Here is a 24,064-nt window from a genome sequence, read left to right on the forward strand (position 1 = left end):
CTCCACTTAGGGCGGTCTACGGCCAAGGACTCCCAGGTGTCAGTGGGGATGGTGCACTTTATCAGGGAGGCTTTGAGGGTGTCCTTGTAACGTTTCCTCTGCCGCCTTTGGCTCGTTTGCCATGGACGAGTTCCGAGTAGAGCGCTTGCTTTGGGAGTCTCTGGCATGCGGATTATGTGGCCTGCCCAGTGGAGCTGATCAAGTGTGGTCAGTGCTTCAATGCTGGGGATATTGGCCTGGACGAGGACGCTAATGTTTGTGCGTCTGTCCTCCCAGGGGATTTACAGGATCTTGCGAAGCCATCGCTGGTATTTCTCCAGCGACTTGAGGTGTCTACTGTACATGACCCACGTCTCTGAGCCATACAGGAGGGGCAGGTATTACCATGAGCTTGGTGACAGCTTTGAGGGACTGATCTTCAAACACTCTTTTCCTCAGGCGGCCGAATGCTGCACTGGCGCACTGGAGGTGGTGTTGGATCTCATCATCAATGCCTGCTCTTGTTGATAGGAGGCTCCTGAGATAGGAGAAGTGGTCCACATTGTCCAGGGCCGCGCCATGGATCTTGATGTTTGGGGGGCAGTGCTGTGCGGCGAGGACAGGCTGGTGGAGGACCTCAGCATGGTGCTGAGCCACACAGCTCCGCAGGGAGGAAAAGCAATGTGCGAGGAGGACACAAAACATCTGCAAAAGGACATAGACAGGCTAAGTGAGTGGGCAACAATTTGGCAGATGGAGTGTAATGTTGGAAAGTGTGAGGTTATGCACTTTGGCAGAAAAAATCAAAGAGCAAGTTATTATTTAAATGAAGAAAAATTGCAAAGTGTTGCAGTGCAGTGGGACCTGGGGTACTTGTGCATGAAACACAAAAGGATAGTATGCAGGTACGGCAAGTGATCAGGACGGCCAATGGAATCTTGGCCTTTATTGCAAAAGGAATGGAGTATAAAAGCAGGGAAGCCTTGGTAGAGCTGCACCCTGCTCCCTAAACATTCTCTCACCACAGCCCCCGCTCCGCCCTCTGCCACTCGCTGGCTTCAGCCCATTCCCTACGGTTCCCTGTGCCTCACTGCACGAGGTACTGAGAGGCGGCTGCACTGTGCAACCACTGTTCACCTTGTAGCAAAGCTGCAACAAGCCTTTGATGAGAAGCCAAGTGTATCGACACTGGCTGTGTTCCAGCTGCTTTAAATACTGTAGATGGGCTCTGTCCTTACGTTTGAAGCCAAGCACCCATACTACCCTCACAGCAACTTCCTCCCCATGACTCTTCCCTACTTTTCTTTTTAAGTGAAGTTTTTAACCATGGTAGAAGCCTTTCTTTCCTGTAGGAGATCTCCTGTGCCATTCGCCTCCGTTAGTTAGTTGGGGTTATCTATGGCCTCTGTCTCGTGTAAATGTTAATTGCAGATTGCAGCCGCGGGTAACCCAGAAGGACCAGGAACGGGAGATCAACAGAGACACTGCTCTTTTCTCTATCATGAGAAATTAAACATAAACCAGAGCAATCAGAGCTAAATTATCACAAGGAATGCACAAAAGCTTTTTTTTAATTTGGGTGGGGGAGGAGGTTTGAGGATGGCGGTTATAATAAAATTCATGACTGCTGATGGGTCTTTCCATCAGATTGTCGCCATACAGCATCATCCCAGTTGGATGCCTTATCCTTGCATGCGTTATCCACTGGCTTTCAGTTGCACAATCACTTTGTCACTGCTGCAATTGCTCAGCTAGTCCAAGGTTCCTTACTAAGTAGTACAGATAACCCAACCCTCCATCGCCTCTGCTTTCCTCCGTGAGTTTTGTTGCTTCCGTAACTGGTCAGCAGCCGAAGGGAAAAGCAAGTAAATGTGCATCTGTCAGCCGCACATCTCCAGCTGTTGAGTTGGAGCTGGACTTCAGCAATCGCTGGGGGCAGAGAGAGACGAAAAGATGCTCTGCGTTTCACCTTTGGAACCTGCATTTAGTCCCAGCCCCGACTGATGAGATGAAATTCTGGCTTGTTAGGTGTGAGGGGTTTGGGCAGTCAAACTAAGTACTTAATGGGCCTGGCCCAAAGCACAAAACTGGCTCTTAATTTGATAGTGACTGGGAAATCTCCGAGGTCACAATGTGGGAAGCTGAGATTGACGCAGTATAGCAGGTGTCCAAGATTATATTTTGTAATGCACCTGTGCGGGCCATGGAGTCATGAGGGTCACATATTGCTTTTAAATCCACATTCCCAAGAATTTGTGTATACGTCTCGTTGTTGATTATAATACTTCTTGGTGTTCTGATTTGAGATTTGTCCGGTAATGAGGTAACCAAGCAAAAAACAATTCTTCCAAACCTCCAGTTCCACAAAATTCAACAGGGCAAATGTGAAATCAAAAAGCAAATGGGACGAAGTTACCTGGGCTTTGAGCACTGGAATGTCGGGTTATACATCTGCTCTTTGGAGTTTGGGTCTGAAACATATAGTTAGTGTGGAGAGAGATTCACTCTGCACCCAACCATGCTCAGTCGGACTTGGAATGCTTAAGGCTGACACTGGGTGCCTGACATGGGAAGTGTTCCATTCCCTGCCACTCTCCACTGTCATTTTAAAGAACACAAATTCACACAAAAGTAATAGAAAAAACCCCAATGATTTAAATCCTCTTGGTAACTCTCACTCAGCAGCGCACACTGGGCCACACCAGGATCCAGTGGTCGACATCTGCCCCTGCGTCATCTCCACTTGTGGGCTGCTACTCGTTTTGATCAGCTGATTTCTGGGAAGCGTTTGCACTGGTTTCTAGCTGACCTGCTTTCTATAGCTAGCGAGCGAGCGAGCAGCGCGAATAATGGGAGAAAGGCCCCGAGGGTCAGGTGTTCAGAGTAAATAAATGTTTAATGTGAAAGGAGAAGCTTAAGCTGTGGGATGAAAGGATGAGATGCGCCGTAGCGTGTTTGCGAAGGAGCAGTGCTTCAGGTGACCGCCACCCTTGAGATGCATTGCTTTCAACTAGAGTGGAGAGGTCGTGACCTCGTGCCAAAAAGTGTGTGACTGGCCGAGCAACAAAGGGCAGGGAGCTGCAGCACGAGTCATGGGTTTAAAGACTCAAAATGCTGGCACAACACAACATCCGTCAACATCCGACAAGACAGGTTAGGATTCTAGGAGGGCCCTTTGTCAGAATTCACGAGTTCATATGAAGTGTGTTGCGATTTTCCCCCCCCGCCGCCCCAACCTGAAACATTAACCGTAGTTTTTCTTTACAATGATTAATGGCCTGCAATGCAATTTTTTTTTTTATAATATCACATTTCCAACCGTCATTGTTTATATTATTCCTGTTTTTTTTGCCTGGAGCAATCCAACCACAACTTATTTTACTCCTGCATGAGCGCTTGGCTGGGCGAGGTGACTCCAATTAACACTCCTTTTACCCTCCAAGGCTAAAAGACTCTCACACAAACCGGCTGAACTGTTGAGGATTTATTTGGCAGGTGTTGAGTCATCAGCCGTTACTGCACACCTTGCACGTTCCCGGGTTCAGCAGCGTCATCTGTGTGCATCCTCGCCATCTCTGAAGAATTCGGGGGTGGGGGGGGCGGGGAAAATTACTCGTGGAATAAAGATTTTCAAAGGCTTCTTCAACGTCCCAGGAAGGAGAGCTGAGCTTAATCTGCGTTTCAACCAATGTAGTTACTCGAGCTCCTCCAGCAAAATTGATCACACACGCACTTGGTCGAGGACTGTGTCTGTCAGCCTGGTGACCCCTGACCTTGAGGCTGTGGGCCTTGACTGGTTGACTTGAATGGTTCCAAGCAAGTCCTCCCTTACAGCTTTTAATATCGCTCCTGATGTACATGAGCCACAAGCACTGTTAGCGGGTCACTGTGGTCTCTAAGCATTGGTCTCAGCTGAAGCTCCCAGATCTCACACGACTAGAATTATCTTCAAGAAATCCTTCGGTGAGAAAGACCCTCCCTCTGCCACCTCGGTGAAGAGCTCCTTCATGAAAGGATACGCCTCAGAGTTGACAACTATTGAATTTGATAGCCTGCATTGCTGTTTGATCATTGGTTGGGTCATTGCTTTCAGCGTTGGCTGGTGTGTTGATGACATGTGTGAATGAATGGCATTGTCCATCTAGGATGTGGAAACATCAATGACCCAGATAATTCTTTAATGCCTTCTGATTGAGAAGCGGCAAAGGATGAGATGCTGCCTCTGGAATTTTGGGCCTCAGTATCTCCTGGGCAGAGCACCCTTGAATGTAATGGCCAAGAGCGTCAATTTGGACTGTACTCTCGGCTGACGAAATGCTGGACCAGCTGGCAGTTGTCGAGTGCACAGCTGTTCCTGCCGTTCCCCATTCATTCATTGTCTCTGCTCTCCGACTGTTTCTGTTTGAAAGGCTTCGAGCAGTTTTTGTCAACTTCAGCCAAGGTGGATAACATTCCATGACCTGATTACCACAGAGGAAAACTTTACTTGGAGATTCCCAAGTGATATTCATGAGAGAAAGAGTCTTGTATCTCAGGGGAAGGAATGCAAGAAGTCAAGTACTTGAGGCAGCAGAATACACTTCCAGGTTATGTCGCAGATAAGGATGCGACCTGCCGAATATGCTGGGTGAAATTCCTCTATCAGTAAATGGCTGTTGCTGATGGTACTCAAGCCCCTGTGAGAGCAGCGTCCTGTCCTGCTGGGGGTGGACTATGCAGACTGTGAAACATTTATTCGTCGTTGGGGTGAGATTGGGTTCTGCTGCCCAGAGTATTCCATTCCTGGGGCTGTACATCTGAGATCTTCCTCAGGAAACTCGGGTGAATTTGTTGGAAGTGGAACAAAAAAGCTGTGGAATGTTCCTCAAAATGGTAGCAAAACATGAAAGCTATCCCAGGAATTCCACTGAGGGCAGCTAACACAAAGCTTTCTAAATCAACGACTCCTTCAAGAAGGAGAGTGACGGAAGGGACCAGCACAAGATTTCAGACTTTGCTGGACTCACTGTAGTAATGGCGAAGAAATGAAAATCAGTCACTCCTTTCCATTTCTCAGCTGCCAAGCAATAAGGATGAGACTGTTAACACGTATAGCAGTTCAAAGTCATACTGCTGTTAAGGAATTATTCTGCTGCAGCCAAGATTTACCATATCAGCTCGTTATCGAGCAGCTCTGTGAAGTTGAGAGCAAACTATATTATACCAGGGAAGTTGGAGATCTTGGTTCTGAAATTCTGTCCTTCTCAATATGTTGTGCCTTAGCACTCATTCAGTTGGATAAACCCATGAACAAAGTAAAAGGTATAACTGAAAAAAACGAAACACATTCCTGGGTACTGCATCTGTATCTACTTATGTAGCTGTGTGTCTCGATGTTGGATCGTGGAGTGCTGTGTGTCACTGTCTCGATGTTGGATTGTGGAGTGCTCTGTGGCACTGACTCTGGTCGATGTTGGATTGTGGAGTGCAGTGTGTCACTGTCTCTCGATGTTGGATTGTGGAGCGCTGTGTGTCACTGTGTCTCTCGATGTTGGATTGTGGAGTGCTGTGTGTCACTGTGTCTCTGGGCAGTGTTGGATTGTGGAGTGCTGTGTGTCACTGTGTCTCGATGCTGGATTGTGGAGTGCTGTGTCTCACTGTCTCTCGATGTTGGATTGTGGAGTGCTGTGTGTCACTGTCTCGATGTTGGATTGTGGAGTGCTGTGTGTCACTGTGTGTCTCGATGTTGGATTGTGGAGTGCTGTGTGTCACTGTCTCTCCGTCGATGTTGGATTGTGGAGTGCTGTGTGTCTCAATGCTGGATTGTGGAGTGCTCTGTGTCACTGTCTGTCGATGTTGGATTGTGGAGTGCTGTGTGTCACTGTGTCTCTGGGCAGTGTTGGATTGTGGAGTGCTGTGTGTCATTGTCTCGATGTTGGATTGTGGAATGCTGTGTGTCACTGTGTCTCTGGGCAGTGTTGGATTGTGGAGTGCTGTGTGTCATTGTCTCGATGTTGGATTGTGGAATGCTGTGTGTCACTGTGTCTCTGGGCAGTGTTGGATTGTGGAGTGCTGTGTGTCATTGTCTCGATGTTGGATTGTGGAGTGCTGTGTGTCACTGTCACTCGATGTTGGATTGTGGAGTGCTGTGTGTCACTGTCTCTCCGTCGATGTTGGATTGTGGAGTGCTGTGTGTCTTGATGCTGGATTGTGGAGTGCTGTGTGTCACTGTGTCTCTGGGCAGTGTTGGATTGTGGAGTGCTGTGTGTCACTGTCTCGATGTTGGATTGTGGAGTGCCGTGTGTCACTGTCTCGATGTTGGATTGTGGAGTGCTGTGTGTCACTGTCTCTCGATGTTGGATTGTGGAGTGCTGTGTGTCACTGTCTCTCGATGTTGGATCGTGGAGTGCCGTGTGTCACTGTCTCTCGATGTTGGAATGTGGAATGCTGTGTTTCACTTTTTTTTTGTGCGATGTTGGATTGTGGAGTGCCATGTGACACTATCTCTGGATTATGTTGAATTCTGGAGTGCTGTGTGTCACTGTCTCTGGATTTTGGATTGTGGAGTGCTGTCTCTCCCTCGATGTTGGATCGTGGAGTGCTGTGTGTCACTGTCTCTCGATGTTGGATTGTGGAGTGCTGTGTGTCACTGTGTCTCGATGTTGGATTGTGGAGTGCAGTGTGTCTCTCTGTCTCTCGATGTAGGAATATGGAGTGCTGTGTGTCACTGTCTGTCTCGATGTTGGAGGGGAGTGCTCTGTGTCACTCGGTCTCGATGTTGGATTGTGGAGTGCTGTGTGCCACTGTTTCTCTCAATGTTGGATTGTGGAGTGCTGTGTGTCACTGTGTGTCTCGATGTTGGAGGGGAGTGCTCTGTGTCACTCGGTCTCGATGTTGGATTGTGGAGTGCTGTGTGCCACTGTTTCTCTCAATGTTGGATTGTGGAGTGCTGTGTGTCACTGTGTGTCTCGATGTTGGAGGGGAGTGCTCTGTGTCACTCGGTCTCGATGTTGGATTTGGAGTGTTGTGTGTCACTGTCTCTCGATGTTGGATTGTGGAGTGCTGTGTGCCACTGTCTCTCGATGTTGGATTGTGGAGTGCTGTGTGTCGCTGTCTCTGGGTGATGTTGGATTGTGGACTGACTGCTGTGTGACACTGTCTTGATGGATTGTGGAGTGCTGTGTGTCACTGTGTCTCCCTCGATGTTGGAGGGGAGTGCTCTGTGTCACTCGGTCTCGATGTTGGATTGTGGAGTGTTGTGTGTCACTGTGTCTCGATGTTGGATTGTGGAGTGCTGTGTCTCACGATGTTAGATTGTGGAGTGCTGTGTGTCACTGCATCTCAATATTGGATTGTGGAGTGCTGTGTGTCACTGCATCTCAATATTGGATTGTGGAGTGCTGTGTGTCACTGTGTCTCTCGATGTTAGATTGTGGAGTGCTGTGTGTCACTCTCTCGATGATGGATTGTGGAGTGCTGTGTGTCACTGTCTCTCGATGTTGGATTGTGGAGTGCTGTGTGTCACTGTCTCTCGATGTTGGATTGTGGAGTGCAGTGTGTCACTGTGTCTCTGGGCAGTATTGGATTGTGGAGTGCTGTCCGTCACTGTGTCTCTCGATGTTGGATCGTGGCGTGCTGTGTGTCACTGTCACTCGATGTTGGATTGTGGAGTGCTGTGTGTCACTGTGTCTCGATGTTGGATTGTGGACTGCTGTGTGTCACTGTGTCTCGATGTTGGATTGTGGAGTGCTGTGTCTCACGATGTTAGATTGTGGAGTGCTGTGTGTCACTGTGTCTCTCGATGTTCGATTGTGAATTGCTGTGTGTAACTGTCTCTCTCGATCTTGGATTGTGGAGTGCTCTGTGTCACTGTCTCTCTTGATCTTGGATTGTGGAGTGCAGTGTGTCTCTGTCTCTCGATGTAGGAATATGGAGTGCTGTGTGTCACTATCTGTCTCGATGTTGGAGGGGAGTGCTCTGTGTCACTCGGTCTCGATGTTGGATTGTGGAGTGCTGTGTGCCACTGTTTCTCTCGATGTTGGATTGTGGAGTGCTGTGTGTCACTGTGTCTCTCGATGTTGGAGGGGAGTGCTCTGTGTCACTCTGTCTCGATGTTGGATTGTGGAGTGCTGTGTGTCACTGTGTCTCGATGTTGGAGGGGAGTGCTCTGTGTCACTCTGTCTCGATGTTGGATTGTGGAGTGCTGTGTGTCACTGTGTCTCTCAATGTTGGATTGTGGAGTGCTGTGTGTCACTGTCTCTCGATGTTAGATTGTGGAGTGCTCTGTGTCTCTGTCACTGGGCGATGTTGGATCGTGGAGTGCTGTGTGTCACTGTCTCTCGATGTTGGATTGTGGAGTGCTGTGTGTCACTGTCTCTCGATGTTGGATTGTGGAGTGCTGTGTGCCACTGTCTCTCGATGTTGGATTGTGGAGTGCTGTGTGTCGCTGTCTCTGGGTGATGTTGGATTGTGGACTGACTGCTGTGTGACACTGTCTTGATGGATTGTGGAGTGCTGTATGTCACTGTCTCTCGATGTTGGATTGTGGACTGCTGTGTGCCACTGTCTCTCGATGTTGGATTGTGGAGTGCTGTGTGTCACTGTTTCTCTTGATGTTGGATTGTGGAGTGCTGTGTGCCACTGTCTCTCGATGTTGGATTGTGGAGTGCTGTGTGTCGCTGTCTCTGGGTGATGTTGGATTGTGGACTGGCTGTGTGACACTGTCTTGATGGATTGTGGAGTGCTGTATGTCACTGTCTCTCGATGTTGGATTGTGGAGTGCTGTGTGCCACTGTCTCTCGATGTTGGATTGTGGAGTGCTGTGTGTCACTGTTTCTCTTGATGTTGGATTGTGGAGTGCTGTGTGCCACTGTCTCTCGATGTTGGATTGTGGAGTGCTGTGTGCCACTGTCTCTCGATGTTGGATTGTGGAGTGCTGTGTGTCGCTGTCTCTGGGTGATGTTGGATTGTGGACTGACTGCTGTGTGACACTGTCTTGATGGATTGTGGAGTGCTGTGTGTCACTGTCGCTGGGCAGTGTTGGATTGTGGAGTGCTGTGTGTCACTGTCTCTCGATGTTAGATTGTGGAGTGCTGTGTGTCTCTGGGCAGTGTTGGATTGTGGAGTGCTGTGTGTCACTGTGTCTCTCTATGTTGGATTGTGGAGAGCAGTGTGTCACTGTCTCTCGATGTTGGATTGTGGAGTGCTGTGTGTCACTGTCTCTCGATGTTAGCATGTGGAGTGCTGTGTGTCACTGTCTCTCGATGTTGGATTGTGGAGTGCTGTGTGTCACTGTCTCTCGATGTTAGATTGTGGAGCGCTGTGTGTCACTGTCTCTCGATGTTGGATTGTGGAGTGCTGTGTGTCACTGTCTCTCGATGTTAGATTGTGGAGCGCTATGTGTCACTGTCTCTCGATGTTGGATTGTGGAGTGCTGTGTGTCACTGTCTCTCGATGTTGGATTGTGGAGTGCTGTGTGTCACTGTCGCTGGGCAGTGTTGGATTGTGGAGTGCTGTGTGTCACTATCTCTGGATAATGTTGGATTATGAAGTGCTGTTTGTCCCTGGGCGATGTTGGATTGTGGAGCGCTGTGTGTCACTGTGTCTCTCAATGTTGGAGTATGGAGTGCTGTGTGTCACTGTGTCTCTCAATGTTGGATTGTGGAGTGCTGTGTGTCACTGTGTCTCTCAATGTTGGATTGTGGAGTGCTGTGTGTCACTGTCTCTCGATGTTAGATTGTGGAGTGCTGTGTGTCACTGTGTCTCTCAATGTTGGATTGTGGAGTGCTGTGTGTCACTGTGTCTCTCAATGTTGGATTGTGGAGTGCTGTGTGTCACTGTCTCTCGATGTTAGATTGTGGAGTGCTCTGTGTCTCTGTCACTGGGCGATGTTGGATCGTGGAGTGCTGTGTGTCACTGTCTCTCGATGTTGGATTGTGGAGTGCTGTGTGTCACTGTGTCTCTCGATGTTTGATTGTGGATTGCTGTGTGTCACTGTGTGTCTCGATGTTGGATTGTGGAGTGCAGTGTGTCACTGTGTCTCTGGGCTTTATTGGTTTGCAGAATGCTTTCTCGTTCAGTGGCTTTGGTAGTCTACCAGCGCCCCCTGCAGTACAATAGGTCCTCGATAACATGTTTCATGGAATTAAAGAAGTTTACAGTACGGAAGGGGCCGGTTTCGGCCCATGTGTCAGTGCCGGCCAGCAAGAGTCTATCCAGCCTAATCCCATTTTCCAGCTCTATGTCCGTAACCCTGAAGGTTGCGGCACTTCAAGTGAACACCCAAGTACTTTTTAAAGGTGGTGAGGCTTTCTGCCTCTACCACCCTTTCAGGCAGATAGTTTCAGGCCCCCCACAACTCTCTGGGAATAAATTTCCCCTCAAATTCTGTCTAAATCTTCTAACAATTACTTTAAATTCATGTCCCCTCGTTGTTGACTCTTCTGCTCAGGGAAACACTATATCTAGGCCCCTCATAATTTTGTACACCTCAATGATGTCTCCCCTCAGCCTCCTCTGTTCCAACGAAAACAAACCCAGCCTATCCACTCTGTCCTCATAGCTAAGACATCCTCGTAAATCTCCTCTGTACTCTCTCCAGTGCAATCACATCCTTCCTGTAATGCGGTGACCAGAACTGTACGCAGTACTCCAGCTGTGGCCTAACCAGTGCTTTATACAGTTCAAGCATAACCTTGCCTGCTCTTATATTCTATGCCTCGGCTAATAAAGGCAAGCATTCCGTATGCCGCCTTAACCACCTTATCTACCTGGCCTGCTACTTTCAGGGATCTGTGGTCATGCACTCCCAGGTCCGTTTGTTCCTCTGCACTTCTCAGTATCCTACCATTTAATGTGTATTCCTTTTCCTTGTTACCCATCCCAAAATGCATTACTTCACACTTCTCTGGATTAAATTCCATTTGCCACTGTTCTGCCCACCTGACCAGTTGATTGATATCTTCCTGCAGTCTACAGCTTTCTTCTTCATTATCAACAGCTGATTTTAGTATCATCTGCACATTTCTTAATCATACCACCATATTCAAGTCTCATCATAGGCGGTCCCTCGAACGAAGATGATTTGCTTCCACGAGAGTTCACAGATGTTTCAGTGAAGGACCTGATGTTCTGGTCCTAAACTCCATTTGAGGGGATGGAAGATGCCTGTGTGTGGATTTTTTTAACGTGTGGTGTCCGTTACACATCAGCCACCACACGGGCTTGACAGAGCTCGGCCTTTATCTAGTGGCATTGATTAACCAGGCCGACTGGAGACCTGCTCTGCTGCACGGACCTAGTGCGCACACATACCGCAGCGTGGGCTGGCCCCTGCTGCCCCTGGGCCCCGTACCCTCATTCGCGCACCTCAGCCACAATGTTCCAGGGCCCGGCGTTCCAGCTCGATTTATAGCCCCTACCTGCAATGATGTTCTCACACAGGTCGGGGTAACACTGGTGAAGTCTAGATCATTGATGTATACCACAAAATGCAAGGGACCTAGTACTGTGCACTGCAGAACCCCACTGGAAACATCCTTCCAGTCACAAAAACACCCATCAATCATTACCCTTTGCTTCCTGCCTCTGAGCCACTTTTGGATCCAATTTGACGCTTTGCCCTGGATCCCATGGGCTTTTACCTTCGTGACCAGTCTGCCATGTGTTGTTTCAGTACAGTTTAAACTTCAGTAATCTCTCAGAATAGGTGTGTGTATACTTAAGAAAGATTTGGTCAGCAGGATCTTGGCAAAAATACAAGGGAGCAGCAGTCCACTTCCTATATCTAAGATGCCATTAGGTGCTTTGAACATTTACAGATTAAAGAGGCGGGGTGGGTGGGTGGAGGAGGGTAGAAAGAGAGAAAATTACATTCAAGAACACTTGAGCCTGCCAAAATTGAAAATTCTGGCAAAAAATATTTGAGATAATTTGCAACAATTGAGTTTTTTTTTTACAACTTCTGGGACACAAGCTTTTGACTAACACTCCGATGTATGGATCCTCAGTGTTCCATTTTATCATAAACTCACCACCACGTAGGGAGCAGGCGGGGAAGTGGATTAGATCAGCCATGATCTTTTGACCCCCAAATAATAACTTCACGGTGGGGCGGGCAATAATCAAGGGAATAATGGAGGCATGTGAAAAAGGAACGACACTAGTCATGGGGGATTTTAACCTACATATCGATTGGTCAAATCAAATCGTAGGGGGTAGCCTGGAGGAGGAATTCATAGAATGCATACGGGACTGTTTCTGAGAACAGTATGTAACAGAGCCTACAAGGGAGCAAGCCATCTTGGATCTGGTCCTGTGTAATGAGACAGGAAAAATAAACGATCCCCTCGTAAAAGATCCTCTCGGAATGAGTGATCACAATATGGTTGAATTTGTAATACAGATTGAGGATGAGGAAGTTGTATCAGAAACGAGGGTACTATGCTTAAACAAAGGGGACTACAGTGGGATGAGGGCAGAGTTGGCTAAAGTAGACTGGAAACAAGGACTAAACGGTGGCACAATTGAGGAACAGTGGAGGACTTTTAAGGAGCTCTTTCATAGTGCGCAAAAAAATATATTCCAGTGAAAAAGAAGGGCGGCAAGAGAAGTGATAACCAGCCGTGGATAACCAAGGAAATAAAGGAGAGTATCAAATTAAAAACCAATGCGTATAAGGTGGCCAAGGTTAGTGGGAAACTAGAAGATTGGGAAAATTTTAAACGACAGCAAAGAATGACTAAGAAAGCAATAAAGAAAGGAAAGATAGATTACGAAAGTAAACTGGCGCAAAACATAAAAACAGATAGTAAAAGCTTTTACCGATATATAAAACGGAAGAGAGTGACTAAAGTAAATGTTGGTCCCTTAGAAGATGAGAAGGGAGATTTAATAATGGGAAATGTGGAAATGGCTGAGACATTAAACAATTATTTTGCTTCGGTCTTCACAGTGGAAGACACAAAAACAATGCCAAAATTTGCAGGCCACAGGAATGTGGGAAGGGAGGACCTTGAGACAATCACTATCACTAGGGGAGTAGTGCTGGACAGGCTAATGGGACTGAAGGTAGACAAGTCCCCTGGTCCTGATGAAATGCATCCCAGGGTATTAAAAGAGATGGCGGAAGTTATAGCAGATACATTCGTTATAATCTACCAAAATTCTCTGGACTCTGGGGAGGTACCAGCGGATTGGAGAGCAGCTAATGTAACGCCTCTGTTTAAAAAAGGGAGCAGGCAAAAGGCAGGTAACTATAGGCCAGTTAGTTTAACATCTGTAGTGGGGAAAATGCTTGAAACTATCATTAAGGAAGAAATAGCGGGACATCTGGATAGGAATAGTGCAATCAAGCAGACGCAGCATGGATTCATGAAAGGGAAATCATGTTTAACTAATTTACTGGAATTCTTTGAGGATATAACGAGCATGGTGGATAGAGGTGTACCGATGGATGTGGTGTATTTAGATTTCCAAAAGGCATTCGATAAGGTGCCACACAAAAGGTTACTGCAGAAGATAAAGGTACGCGGAGTCAGAGGAAATTATTAGCATGGATAGAGAATTGGCTGGTGAACAGAAAGCAGAGAGTCGGGATAAATGGGTCCTTTTCCAGTTGGAAATCAGTGGTTAGTGATGTGCCACAGGGATCAGTGCTGGGACCACAACTGTTTACAATATACATAGATGACCTGGAAGAGGGGACAGAGTGTAGTGCAACAAAATTTGCAGATAACACTAAGATTAGTGGGAAAGCGGGTTGTATAGAGGACTCAGAGACTGCAAGGAGATTTGGATAGGTTAAGCGAATGGGCTAAGGTTTGGCAGATGGAATACAATGTTGGAAAGTGTGAGGTCATCCACCTTGGGGGGAAAAAAACAGTAAAAGGGAATATTATTTGAATGGGGAGAAATTACAACATGCTGTGGTGCAGAGGGACCTGGGGGTCCTTGTGCATGAATCCCAAAAGGTTAGTTTGCAGTGCAGCAGGTAATCAGGAAGGCAAATGGAATATTGGCCTTCATTGCGAGAGGGATGGAGTACAAAAGCAGGGAGGTCTTGCTGCAACTGTATAAGGTATTGGTAAGGCCGCACCTGGAGTACTGCGTGCAGTTTTGGTCACCTTACTTAAGGAAGGATATACTAGCTTTGGAAGGGGTACAGAGACGATTCACTAGGCTGATTCCAGAAATTAGGAGGTTACCTTATGATGATAGATTGAGTAGACTGGGTCTTTACTCCTTGGAGTTCAGAAGGATGAGGGGTGATCTTATGGAAACATTTAAAATCATGAAAGGGATAGACAAGATAGAGGCTGAGAGGTTGTTTCCATTGGTGGGGGAGACTAGAACTAGGGGGCACAGCCTTAAAATACGGAGGAGCCAATTTAAAACCGAGTTGAGAAAAAATGTCTTCTCCCAGAGGTTTGTGAATCTGTGGAATTCTCTGCCCAAGGAAGCAGTTGAGGCTAGCTCATTGAATGTTTTCAAGTCAAAGATAGATAGATTTTTAACCAATAAGAGAATTAAGGGTTACGGGGAGAGGGCGGGTAAGTGGAGCTGAGTCCACGACCAGATCAGCCATGATCTTATTGAATGGCGGGGCAGGCTCGAGGGGCTAGATGGCCTACTCCTGTTCCTAATTCTTATGTTCTTAATGGCGGAGCAGGCTCAAGGGGCCGTATGGCCTACTCTTGCTCCTATTTCTTATGTTCTTACGTTATGTATGACACCCACTCTCCCTGTGTCCCCCTCCCTGTGACACCCACTCTCCCCATCCCCCTCCCTGTGACACACACACTGCTGTGCCCCCCTCCCTGTGAGACCCACTCTCTGTGTCCCCCTCCCTGTGATGCTCACACTTCCTGTGTCATCATCATCATAGGCAGTCCCTCGAAATCGAGGAAGACTTGCTTCCACTCTACAAGTGAATTCTCAGGTGACTGAACTGTCCAATACGAGAATTACAGTCCCTGTCACAGATGGGACAGATAGTGGTTGAAGGAAAGGGTGGGTGGGAAGTCTGGTTTGCCGCACACTCCTTCTGCTGCCTGCGCTTGTTTTCTGCATGCTCTCGGCGATGAGACTCGAGGTGCTCAGTGCCCTCCCAGATGCTCTTCCTCCACTTAATGCGATCTTTGGCCAGGGACTCCCAGGTGTCAGTGGGGATGTTGCACTTTATCAAGGAGGCTTTGAGGGTGTCCTTGAAACATTTCCTTTGACCATCTGGGGCCCGCTTGCCATGTAGGAGTTCCAAGTCGACTCCCAAAGCAAGTGCTCTACTCGGAACTCCCTGTGTCCCCCTCCCTGTGACACGTATTCTCCGTGTCCCCCTCCCTGTGACACCCATTCTCCCTGTGCCCCCTCCATTCGACACCCACCTGCCGTGTCCCCCCTCCCTGGGACACCTACTCTCCCTGCGCCCCGCTCCATTCGACACCCACCTGCCGTGTTCCCCCTCCCTGGGACACCCACTCTCCCTGCGACACCCATTCTCCCTGCGCGCCCCCCCTCCATCCGACACCCACTCTGCCGTGTCCCCCCCTCCCTGGGACACCCGCTCTGCCGTGTTCCCCTTCCCTGGGACACCCACTCTGCCGTGCCCCCATTCTCCCTGGGACCCCCACACTCTCCCTGCGCCCCTCCCCCCTCCATCCGACTCCCATCTGCCGTGTTCCCCCTCCCTGGGACACCCACTCTGCTGTGTCTGTATTGTTGCACCACCTGATCTGATGTTCGCACCTCCACTACTGTCGTGTCCACTGTCTAATACAAAAGTCATCCTACTTTGTGCCTCTTGTTGTCTTCTGAAGAGTAGGCAGTGGTGAAGTTCAATTCTATCTCCGTTCACAGTCCCATCTTTGTCCAGCTCGAGGTCTGGAGCCTCCCAAATTTATATGACAAATCACACAAATAAGGAAGTTTCTGGTTTGGGAAAGTTGTGGAACAGGAGTAGTTGGGATGTGCTGTATACACACTCATAGATTGTCCCTCTTTCTCCCTCACAGGCCAAGTTTGCCATTCAAAGAGGTGCCACAGCGGTGATCTTCGATGTGACAGATGATGCAAGTGCTGTGGGTCAGGTAAGGCTGACGTTCAGTGTTACTGTCCCGAACAGCAACCAGACTGCCCAATTCAGTAGCAGTTTGGAGCAAAGATACAAATTTTTCATTAAAGTCCACCTCCCTATAATCTACCAGGAGCTACAGATTCAAATGCATCACCTCACACCAGCAGCCTGCTGCAAATGTACACCTTTCCAGACATAATTCCGAGCTATCCTGTTCGTCACTGTGGGAAGTCCTCATCCCTGTACAGGGGGAATCTTGGATTCTTTTGGAAGCTTTGTTGAAACTCCATTCATCTCCTGCAGAGCTGTTAATGTCTTCCGCCCTCGGAATGGCCATCCTGCTCACAGCTGCATCTTCAGCTGAGCAGATGTCGATTTTGCACAAAACCCTGGAGAAGAGAGATACACAAGCCTCTAACAAGGTTAGAGATTCGAACCCTAGGCCGGTGGATGTGGAAAGGTCTCCCAGAGAAGGCAACAATTAGTACCTTTCAAATGGAGCTTATTTTGAGGAGGAAGATTGAAGGACTCAGACATATTAACAGCATTGCCTTTATTGTTTTGGTGGGTGAGGTCAGGGAAGCAAATCTGTATTCCTTAAAATGGGGACGGGGTTGTGGGTGAATGTTCATGTTTCAGGGACAATCAAGTTAATGAGCACTGCTGTTTAGATGGAAAAAAGCAACAGCTGGTGTGTGCACAGCAAGATCCCCAAAGCAGCAGTGTGTGCACAGCAAGATCCCAAAAGCAGCAGTGAGCGAATGAATGAGCGGTTAGTCTATTGTATTGATTGAGGGAAGAATATTGGCTAATCCATGCGAAAAACTCCCTGCTGTTCTACAGATGCTGCCACGTGAACTATAACGCCGTTCTGAACTACCAGAACAGGGAGGCAGGGCCTCGGTTTAATGACCTATTCAGCAGTAAGAATGGAAGTATCATGGACTCTACCCAGTCATCTGAGGAGAGTGAGGAATCATGGTAAAACCTCCCTAACACTCTAAAGCAACCCAACCGAACTGCAGATCATCAGTCATCATTCACCCTGCCCAGCTCCATTTACACGAATGGTCACAGCATGGCACTATCAGGCTTCACAAAGTATTTCATCATCTTTCAAATATGTTTACCTTCACAAATATTTATCCCAACTTTTTTAAAAAAGGAGTTAAATCCAACATCAACTGCTTTTGGCTTGGAATTTATTCCGCGTGTCGAAAACAAAAGGCTTGTATTTATATAGCAGCTTATCACATCTCTCAAGACAATTAATTACTTTGGAATGCTGTGACTTGTTAAATAGGCAAGCACAATAATAATTTTGCAGAGTGCAAAAATCCCACAAGCAGCAATGAGATGACCATCCATTGCAACGGTGGTCAGAGGCTGGGTATTCTGCGGCAAGTGTCTCACCACCTGAATCCCCAAAACCTTTCCACCAACTACAAGGCACGAGTCAGGAGTGTGATGGAATACTCTCCACTTCCCTGGATAAGTGCAGCTCCAACAACACTCAAGAAGCTCTATACCATCCAGGACAAAGCAACCCACTTGATTGGCACCCCATCCACCACCTTCAACATTCACACCCTCCACCACCGGCGCTCCGTGTCTGCAGTGTGTACCATCTGCAAGATGCACTGCAGCAACTTGCCACGGTTTCTTCAGCAGCACCTCCCAAACCAGCAACCTCTACCACCTAAAAGGACTAGGGCAGCAGGCAAATGGGAATACCATCACCTCCAAGTTCCCCTCCAAGTCACACACCATCCTGACTTGGAAATATATCGACGTTCCTTCATGGTCGCTGGGTCGGAATCCTGGAACTCCCTCCCTTACAGTACTGTGGGAGTACCTTCGCCACACGGACTGCAGTGGTTCAAGAAGGCGGCTCACCGCCACCTACTCAAGGACAAATAGGGATGGGCAATGCTGGCCTTGTCATCTGAAAAACGGCACTCTGACAAAGCAGCACTTTCTCAATACTGCACTGAAGTATCAGCCTAGATAATGGCCTCAGTCAAGAGTGGGGCTCAAGCTCACAACCTTCTACGACAGAGTCTATCTACCACTCAGCCAAGGATCTTTTGGGCCCGTATTTTAAATGCACGGTCGGCTCTACACCTGCTCACAACTGGAGTACAAACACCGCGAGCTGGTCAAGCATGGATTCTACTGTCGAGGGTGATTCTGGAAAAGTGGCAGGCTTATGGGATGGCGTTAAGGGAACTATGGTGGGGATCAGCCATCTGTCTTTTAAATCATTGAATAGTGACATTTAGACTTGTGCGAGCAGAGTGACGCTCCCTCCAATTTGTGGATATTTGGAATCATTAGGATTGGTTCAACAGAACAGGGAAATGTGACACTTTCTAAGAAAACCACATTGCAGTTCCAGAGATGGGAAATATACAGGATTAGAATGACCTGGTATTCATTAAATGGGATTATGTTGGTGCTAATTATTAGCACTAAAGGACTTAAAGCAAGAGGCATAATTCATACATAATTTAAATTTAACAACAAAATGTTCAAAGTGGACAAGTAGTTTTCTATTGTGGAAGAGCTAGTTTATCCACCCAGGCTGAGAGTCCAAATGCCACATACAGACCAGGCAGTTGATAAATTTGGTGCAAACCATTTTAAGCCTGACTCGGGTATCTGACTTTCAGATGAGAAACTAAAATGAATCTGACTTCAAGGCTTCATGATGTAACCAGCAATCCGACGTTATAAATAGAAAGGCAACACAAAAGAACATCGGAATTTTTAAGAAAAGAAAAAATGTGGTTTGGTTAACAGGCCTGTGCCTTTTTCAGAGTTCGACCGTACCTTCCCATTATGTCCTTCAGTCCCTTCTTTCTCCAGAAGCTCATCTAATTGCCTCGACTCAATTTATATTGTCTGCTTCAATGTCTTTCCCTGGTAACTTAGATAGTTAGAGTGGGAGGAGGCCCATGTGATGTGTAGACCAGTTGAGCCGAATGACCTGTTTCTGTAGATTCTAACAATTTAGTTCCTCTTTCTGTAATTGTTGAGAAGTGGGCTCTGACTTTGATTCTTTCTCCTAACTAAATATTTAACTGTGTCTCCCTGGGATCTGAGCGCTTCACCAAAATGTGCAAGTTGCTTGGATCAATGTTGTCAAACATCTCGCGATGAGTGAGCAACTGCAATACGCCTGAATCAATATCTGGGACCCTGACTATTATTGAGGATTGTAAAGCTACCACTAATAAACCAGGGGTACCAGTGTGACTAGAGCAGGTCACCAGTGATATACTGGGATTACTAGAGTGAACTTTGAAGCGAAGGGCAGGAGTTTACTGTAGAGCATGGAGTGGATATTGACAACAGAAAACAATGGAAAAGTGTTAAGTCTTTGAGATAAGGAAAGGAAACAGAAAGGGAAGAGTAAAACCAGAGCGACTGAATAAGGAGTTCATAAATAATCTCTGCTGACTCGCAAAACAGGACTGAGAGCACCATGTCAATTGGTTGCTTAAAGTGAGCAAGAATGTAATTGGGACGCAAGAGAATTGATAGAGAGGGGGAATCGAGAAATGATTGTTATCCTTGCAAGTAGCAGTTTAAGCCCTAACTTGTCCTTCTGGTGAATAAGTTAGTTGTAATATAATGGATCAGGAAATGACCACCATTCTTCTCTCATAAGTTGTAATTTCCAAATCAAGCAAACCGGCTCAGAAGTTAATCTCACAGGTCAGGGAAATATGTCTTATGAATCCTCAAATCTCCACTGGGCACCTGCGCCAGCTCGAGAGAACCATAGAATCATCAGCAAAACAAGGGAGGGAAATGACCGGGCTCTGGGTAATACTGATAGGAGCTTCATAAATGCAGATGTTTGAGAGGAAGGCTTCTCATCTAATCCTGATATTCAAAGAAATGAGAGATGGATGGAGCATTATCATGGTAGTGAGGGAAATAATGAGTCGTTTAGTGTGTACAGAACCAAGGCATACAATGTTGCGAAGATTAGTGGTAGGCTAGAAGATTTGGAAAATTTTAGAAACCAACAAAGGATGACTACAAAAATACTAATGAGGGAGAAAATAGATTAGGAGAGTAAACTTGCAAGAAATATAAAATCAGACAGTAAGAGCTTCTGCAAGTATATAAAAAGGAAGAGAGTAGCTAAAGTAAATGTTGGTCCCTTAGAGGTTGAGACTGGGGAATTAATAATGGGAAACAAGGAAATGACAGAGACGGTAGAAAACACTGAAAGCATCCCAATAATAGTAGAAAATCAGGGGCTAAAAGGGAGGGAGGAAATTAAAATAATCATCACTCGAGAAAAAGTACTAGGCAAGCTAATAGGACTAAAGGCCAACAAATCCCCTGGACCTAATGACCTGCATCCTATGGTCTTAAAAGAAGTGGCTGCAGAGATAGTGGATGCATTGGTTGTAATATTCCAAAATTCCCTAGATTCTGAAAAGGTTCCAGCGGATTGGAAAACCGCAAATGTAGCGCTCCTATTCAAGAAAGGAGAAAACTACAGGGCAGTTAGCCTAACATCTGTCATTTGGAAAATGCTGGAATCCATTATTAAGGAAGTAATAACAGGACATTTAGAATATCATAACACAATCAAGCAGAGTCAGCATGGTTTTATGAAAGGGAAATCGTGTTTGACAAATTTATTAGAGTTTTTTGAAGATGTAACAAGCAGGGTGGATAAAGGGGAACCAGCAGATGTAGTGTATTTGGATTTCCAAAAGGGATTCGATAAGGTGCCACATAAAAAGTTACTACACAAGATAAGAGCTCATGGTGTTGGGGATAATATATTAGCATGGATTGGGGTTTGGCTAACTAACAGAAAACAGAGAGTCGGTATAAATGGGTCATTTCAGGTTGGAAAACTAACTTGTGGGGTGCCACAGGGATCAGTGCTGGGGCCTCAACTGTTTACAATTTATATTAATGACTTGGATGAAGGGACCGAGTGTATTGTAGCCAGATTTTCTGACGATACAAAGATAGTTGGGAAAGCAAGTTGTGAGGAGGACACAAAGAGTCTGCAAAGGGCAAAAGATAGGTTAAGTGAATGGGTAAAAAATTGGCAGATGGAGTATAATATGGGAAAATGTGAGGTTATCCATTTTGGTAGGAAGAATAGAAAAGCAAAATATTATTTAAATGGAGAGAGAATACAGAATTCTGCAGTAGAGAGGGATCTGGGGGTCCTTGAACATGAAACACATAAAGTTAGCATGCAGGTATAGCAAGTGATTAGGAAGGCAAATGGAATGTTGGCCTTTATTGCAAGGGGTTTAAAAGTGGGGAAGTCTTGCAACAACTGTTCAGGGCGTTGGTGAGACCACACCTAGACTACTGTGTACAGTTTTGGTCTCCTTATTTAAGGAGGGTTATACTTGCATTCGAGGCAGTTCAGGGAAGGTTCACTAGGTTGATTCCTGGGATGAAGGGGTTGTCTTATGAGAAAAGATTGAGCAGGTTGGACCTGTACTCATTGGCGTTCAGAATAATGAAAGGTGATCTTATTGAAACATATAAGATTCTGAGGGGATTTGACAGGGTAGGTGCTGAGATAATGTTTCCTCTGGTGGGGGGAATCGAGAACTAGGGAGCATAGTTTCAGAATAAGGGATCGCCCATTTAAGATGGAGATGAGGAGGAATTTCTTCTCTACGGGAAGTGAATCTTTGGAATTCTCTACCCGAAAGCTGTGGAAGCTGAGTCAATGAATATATTCAAGGCTGAGATAGACAGATTCTTGAACTATAGGGGAGTCTAGGGTTATGGGGAACTGGCAGGAAAGTGGATTTGAGGCCAAGATCCGATCAGCCATGATCTATTGAATGACGGAGCAGGCTCGAGGAGCCATATGGCCTACTCCTGCTCCTATTTTTTATGTTCTTAACCTGACGAGCTGTTATCAATGTTACACATGGCTACGGTACTTGGTTTCCATCTTGCCGCCTCCACAGGTTGAGTGTCAGGTTCATGGTGATGGAGGCTGATTTTACCCACAAGGTTCACTGAAAGTAGAATCCCTATAACCTATAAGTGTTTTGTATTTCCACTAAGGAGTATGGGTAAATTCTGCATCCATTAATGTGAAACTGAGTCCTTGGTAATTGGTAATCATTGTGTTTTTGTATCATTTAGCCCTGAGTGCTAAAACCCTTTTGTTTTCTGTATCCTTGTCATGTGTGGTGAGCACTTCAAGAAATGCAGAGGTTTAAGTTGTAGAGAGCAGCTGTTAATTGTGTGTTGAAAAGGTTTTAAAATGATAAGTTACACACTTGTGATTGTTATTGGGCGCAGGAGCATTCCTCAGCCCTCCAGTGAGACGCTCCTTCACGTGGCTTCTCCTCCTGCCCGTAGCTCAAACAGAATCCGGAGGATCTTTTGCCTCGTCCAGTTATCCTGATCAAAGACCAGGATGCTGCCCAGCTGATGAAGGTCATCAACACCAACGGCGAAGCAGTGGTCAGGATACACGTCAAGAACGACGCGCTGGGTCGGGTAAGTCTTGCATCAGAACCTAAACCTCAGCTAAACACTTGGAGTGTGCTTATCAGGGCAAATGAAGTGATTTGAATGAACTCGTGGGTTTGTGCAAGGTCCCAAGTCATGTACATGCAATCGAAAACCAGCACAGAACTGCATACAAATCGGGGTCCCATTCAGCCACCTGCTATTTAGTAATCTTGGTGCATTCTCCAACTGAGAATGGCTTCCTAATAACTTAAATGGCCTAGCTGCCGAGAAACAGAGAAAATAGGTGCAGGAATAGGCCATTCGGCCTTTCGAGCCTGCACCACCATTCAATATGATCATGGCTGATCATGCAACTTCAGTACCCCATTCTTGCTTTCTCTCCATACCCCTTGATCCCTTTAGCCGTAAGGGCCACATCTAACTCCCTTTTCAATATATATAACGAACTGGCCTCAACAGCTTTCCGTGGTAGAGAATTCCACAGGTTCACAATTCTCTGAGTGAAGAAGTTTCTTCTCATCTCTGTCCTAAATGGCTTACCCCTTATCCTTAGACTGTGACCCCTGGTCCTGGACTTTCCCTACATTTGTCTCCAACAATGGGTTCCTTGAGTAGCACCTTCGTTGTTTCAAAGCTGCATGTAAAGCGTCTTCAGTTACCTTATTCAGAATTCATTTCGAGCTATTTTCATAGAGGTCCCAAAGATGGGCTGGAGAAGTGAGCAGGTGGGAGTGAGGGTATCTACATAACTTATTTATAAACCTTTTCTGAAAGCCTTGGTTTCCAGAGAGTCTGAGACAGTTGTGGCCTCACCGAGCTAATTATAGGGCAGCTGACCTGTGGATGGACATTTCCCGGAGTCTGTCTGTACACACGGCCTCAAAATAATTCCTTGTTCATTATGTTTTTCCATAGAAAGTCTAAAACCTTCTAAATAAATCTGCAAATGAGTCTGAGGTAGGAAATGTGGCTGCAGGCTGGGAGCATTTTAAGATAAACAAAAAGCCTTCTCTATTCATTCAGCGGAGAGCATTTCCTGAAGCTATATCCATTTATTGAGGAGAATAATAGTGGCTCAATGGAGCCTCCAATTCCACTCTCATACTTTGTCCGGTTAAAATATTCCAAATTTAGGATTATTCGAGCAAATCCAGATCCCAACTCTCCTCATTGGGTTGTACAGATCCCAGGTTAAGTAAACAGGGAAAGAGCTGGCAGAACTGTAGTGTCCTGCTTTGATGATTCATCTCCTTCATCCACCCACGTTTCGTCAAACTTTGCCATTTTTGTTTTAAGTGTGTTGTAACCCCCTTCCTGTACGGCCTAGGTTTGGGGAAGGTGGAGACAGTGGATCAGAGCTGGAGCTTCCAGCATGTCGCTGAAAACCAGAACTGGCAGCATTTCTACCTGGAGATGTGTGTGTCATCACACAACCTCTACTTACCAGGAATCTGAAACATTGTGGACGTCTAAAAATCTGTAACTTCCCAAGGTCAGCACCCAGTCTTCATTAAGATGAACCCTGTACTGACCGACGTTCTGCAG

General features: G+C 46.6%; 1 protein-coding gene across 2 annotated transcripts in view; it reads left to right on the forward strand.

The window, feature by feature from the left end:
- Positions 1-24,064, forward strand: part of LOC139227023 (E3 ubiquitin-protein ligase RNF43) — a 204,326-nt gene that overhangs the window by 166,630 nt on the left and 13,632 nt on the right. For both annotated transcript variants that reach the window (XM_070858112.1, XM_070858113.1), the window contains exons 3-4: positions 15,966-16,040; positions 22,403-22,543. In XM_070858112.1, coding sequence (XP_070714213.1) covers positions 15,966-16,040; positions 22,403-22,543 — 216 coding nt within the window. The remainder of the gene's footprint in view (positions 1-15,965; positions 16,041-22,402; positions 22,544-24,064) is intronic.

The sequence above is a fragment of the Pristiophorus japonicus genome, chromosome 16, assembly GCF_044704955.1.
Source record: "Pristiophorus japonicus isolate sPriJap1 chromosome 16, sPriJap1.hap1, whole genome shotgun sequence".
NCBI lineage: Eukaryota > Metazoa > Chordata > Chondrichthyes > Pristiophoridae > Pristiophorus > Pristiophorus japonicus.